This window comes from Oryzias melastigma, linkage group LG14 (genome assembly GCF_002922805.2).
Source record: "Oryzias melastigma strain HK-1 linkage group LG14, ASM292280v2, whole genome shotgun sequence".
In the NCBI taxonomy this organism is placed as follows: domain Eukaryota; kingdom Metazoa; phylum Chordata; class Actinopteri; order Beloniformes; family Adrianichthyidae; genus Oryzias; species Oryzias melastigma.
In genome coordinates this window covers 26715489-26719669 of record NC_050525.1, presented here as the reverse complement: position 1 = coordinate 26719669, position 4181 = coordinate 26715489, and the positions used below count along the sequence as shown (strand labels likewise).

Here is a 4181-nt window from a genome sequence, read left to right as displayed (position 1 = left end):
AATTTAAACATGACATTCTGCATTGCGAAATCAGGAAGTCATTGTTGATGGTTTAAAGGCATTTGTCTGTGTTCAAAATATTTCTTTCTCCTGCATTGAACAGTTTTAAGGTAAAAATAAAATTTAAAAGTAAAAACAAGTATTTAATGTGGACTAATCCGGAGCGGGATTCGAACCCATGACCTTCTGAATGTGAGTCCGCAGCCATAACCACTTGACCGTCTAGTGGCGGAATCTGGAATGCATGTCAAACTTAAATTTAAACATGACATTCTGCATTGCGCAATCAGGAAGTCATTGTTGATGGTTTAAAGGCATTTGTCTGTGTTAAAAAGATTTCTTTCACCTGCATTGAACAGTTTTGAGGTAAAAATAAAATTTAAAAGTAAACACAATGTTCATGGTTTAAAAGCATCAAAAATGTATCACCCCCCCTCCTCCCCCATGTCACCAGTTTGTCATTTATTGTATTTGTCTGTTTTAAAAATACTTCTTTCACCTGCAAATTTAAACCTTACAATCTGCATTGCGAAAACAGGAAGTCATTGTTGATGGTTTAAGGTCATCACCACAACACTACTTTGAGAAGGGGAGGGGGGCATTGAAGCAGAAGCTGAAAGTTCCAGGGATTCTAGTGTTAAAGGCTAAAGTAAGACTATGTGATTCCTTCTAGGTTTTGATCAGTAAAAATTGAGGCCAAATGGCTCTTTTACTGTCTTAAATGAATGAAAATGCTTATGCTATCGCTAACCCTCCACGATGTGAGATAAAAACCTCAGAAAAAATACGTTACGATGTAAAGAAGCTCCTCTGACTCCTGTGGCCTCACCTGGACCAACATGGGCTGTGAGAGGCTGCAGTCGGGTTCTGGAAGTCCATCTGCTTAGCCTGAACGGCGGCGAGGAAACGTCGGTTTCTGTGGGCAGCAGAATGGTTCGAGTGGATCCTCTGGCACAGACAGGGAGGTGGAGCTTTTCCGAGAGGAATTTTCCACATTGAGCTGCAGATAAATTCAAATTGGGACGTCGCTGCAGACTGATGTTTGATCAAAACTTGGAGTGGTTGTCTTTTATCACAGAAACAGTTTGTTATTTAAAAACTGAGGCGGGCTGGAGCTCTGTCAGCCGTCAGAGATTACCTCTCACCTCTCAAAGCTTCCTGTTTTGCTCCGGTTCCTCCAGGTCATTCCGGACTGGAAGGAGCAGGAGTGGGACACGGAAAAGCCGGACTCCTACGCGGGGATCTTCCACTTCCGCTTCTGGCGCTTCGGGGAGTGGGTGGACGTGGTGATTGACGACCGGCTGCCCACAGTAGACAACCAGCTCGTCTACTGCCATTCCAATGACAGCAACGAGTTCTGGAGCGCCCTGGTGGAGAAGGCCTACGCCAAGTTAGTACCAGATCCGCAAGATACAGTCTTTAGGAGCTAACGAATGATCTGCCAGAGTTCTTGACTCATTATTAGACTTTAATTGGTAGAACTTTCTGTCTGCCTGCAGGGTATATGGATGCTACGAAGCCTTGGATGGGGGAAACACGGCCGACGCGCTGGTGGATTTTACGGGGGGTGTGTCTGAACCCGTGGACCTGCTGGAAGGTCAGATGGCTACAGATGAGGTGGCCCGTAATCAGCTGTTTGAAAGAGTCCTCAAAGTCCACAACAGAGACGGCCTGATCAGCTGCTCCATCAGGGTAAACACATCTTCTGTAGCCAATCATGACTAATGATGAGGTCTTTTGAGGACTGCTCAAAGTCCTGGTTCTGATCCGACTGCTTCTTTTATTATCTCGTCCAGAGCACCTCCACTCACAAGCATTCTTTAGCCAAGAGCATTCTAGAAAACTCTGGAGCACGGACGTTCAGGAATGAAATCTGTTGGCAAAGGGCAGGAAGGTTTTTATTGAGGTGGAGGCAAAAGAGATGTGTTCTTAGAAATAAAGAGAAAAATGTTCTAATTATCTCTTTTATTATTTACATTTACAATATTGACAAAGACTTTATGTTATGGAGTCCAATATTCATATTATTGTCATGCAATAATCAGATTACAGTTGTACATGAATCATAATAGGGTAGTCCATCAATCAGAATACAGTAACCCATTAATCAGAATATGTTAGACCCCTATTCAGAATTTAGTAATCCATTACTCAAAATATGTCATTTATGGTTTTTCCATGACTTATAATTTGCTTGTCCATTAATCAGAATACAGTAATCCATTAATCAGAATATGGTAGACCACTATTTAAAATTTAGTAACCCATTAATCAGAATACAGTAATCCATTAATCAGAATACTTTAGTTTATTAATCAAAATATGATATTCTATTAATCACAATATGGTAATACATTAATCAGAATACAATGGTCCTGTTTTCAGAATAGAGTAATCCCATTACTCAAAACACATAATATAAGGAATTCCATTACTTATAATACATTATTCTATTAATCAAAGCACTGCATTGTTTTACATTAATCAGTAAACGATATTCCATTAATTAAACTATGGTTTTACATTAATCAGAACATGTTTTTGCGACTTCTTTCGTTTATTATTTTGACGATGGATACATTTTGAGTTGTATTGAGAGTCTGTTGGTGTGATGCTCTAAAAATAAAAATAACATTGGAGCCAAATCCCTTTTGGAGGAAATTTTAACTGTATTTTTATATTTTTATTTTGATGAAATAATGAGACGTTTTAAATCATTGCTTTAAGAAAAACGAACAAGTTAAAAGTAAGGTCTGGTATAACTTGGGATGGGCCGATGATGTGGGTGTCGTCTACGGGAATTAATGTAAAATATATGGAAACTTGTGGAGAAAAGCAAGAGGAGGAGGGTAAAAAAAGGAGCAGCCCAAGAACAGAGCCCTGAGGGACACCTGTAGTGACGATGGAGCTGACATTAGTAGATTCTCAACTGGATAAGCTGTACGGTTTGAATGAAACCAGTTTGAGAGATGCTAATGTCCATGTTTTAGCCGATACTGAAGTTTGCGACCATTAGTTAAGACAGCAGTCACTGTTTGTACGTAACATTTGGGATTTTCTTCTAAAAGCTGCTGTTGGAGTAAATCTTTAAAAATTCCATCAATCTCACTTCTTCAACGAGATAAAAACTCTGCGTTCTGTTGTTTTTCAGGCGACCACGGTGGAAGACATGGAAGCCCGCCTGGACTGCGGTTTGGTCAAAGGTCACGCCTACGCCGTCACAGACGTTCGGAAGGTCCGGTTAGGCCACGGACTGCTGGCCTTCTTCAAGTCGGAGAAGCTGCACATGATCCGCATGAGGAACCCCTGGGGGGAGAAGGAGTGGAGCGGCCCCTGGAGCGACAGGTGATCACAGCTGCCCCTCGCCGAGCTGCCATCGCGTCATTCATCTCCAACATCACAGTCGTTCCTCAGAGACAGACACCAAACCAGAGCAGATGAACGTGGTAGCAAATGACCCTGATGTTCTCCAGTTCCAACATCTCATTAATTCTCCCGAGCGAGGTCATTATCTGCAGCCGCTTCTGATTCCTCAGACGAACGAGCAAAACAAGCAGATGAAGAACAGCTGAGATCCAGCCCCCTGACAGAGAGCGCCGCAGACGCACATGTCATGTAGACGCTGAAAATGGAAATGTAATCAACCTAATGTGTCTGAGACTGAAACCCCATGATTCAGTTCAGCACTTTGGAAGGTGACTTCTCTGTACTGTTCTTCTGTTTATTCCACATTCAGCTTTGTTTACTTGCAACCGTATGGAGGTTGACTTGTAAGGTTACTATTGGTTTTTGGGTTGTGCGGGTACTCGGAGGGTCAACTCTAGTTTAGGAGAGTCAAACTCAATCGCACAGGGGACCAAAATCCAAAACACACCTTAGGTCGCGGGCTGAACAGGATAAAAAAAATTTTAACACTCTAAAGCTACATTTTTAAAATTTTAAAATCGTAACTTTTTAAACATAATCATGAACTAGATATGTAGCATTACCTGTGATAATGCTATTGTGAAAGCTGTAAGCTGAATTTATCCACTGAAGATGCTGAAGATCATATCCAGCTAAAATTTTAGCTAAATACTAAATTAGCCTAAAAAAATGCTTTTGGTTAGCATGTAGCTGAAATATTAGTTAACTTCAAAATAGCCTAAATCATCTTAGTAAATGCCAAAAGAGTCCAAAAA

General features: G+C 41.1%; 1 protein-coding gene across 2 annotated transcripts in view; it reads left to right on the top strand.

The window, feature by feature from the left end:
• capn5b (calpain 5b) overlaps nucleotides 1–4181 on the top strand; it is a 40465-nt gene that overhangs the window by 15285 nt on the left and 20999 nt on the right. For both annotated transcript variants that reach the window (XM_024265903.2, XM_024265902.2), the window contains exons 3-5: nucleotides 1182–1390; nucleotides 1500–1692; nucleotides 3152–3345. In XM_024265903.2, the coding sequence (XP_024121671.1) occupies nucleotides 1182–1390; nucleotides 1500–1692; nucleotides 3152–3345 (596 nt within the window). The remainder of the gene's footprint in view (nucleotides 1–1181; nucleotides 1391–1499; nucleotides 1693–3151; nucleotides 3346–4181) is intronic.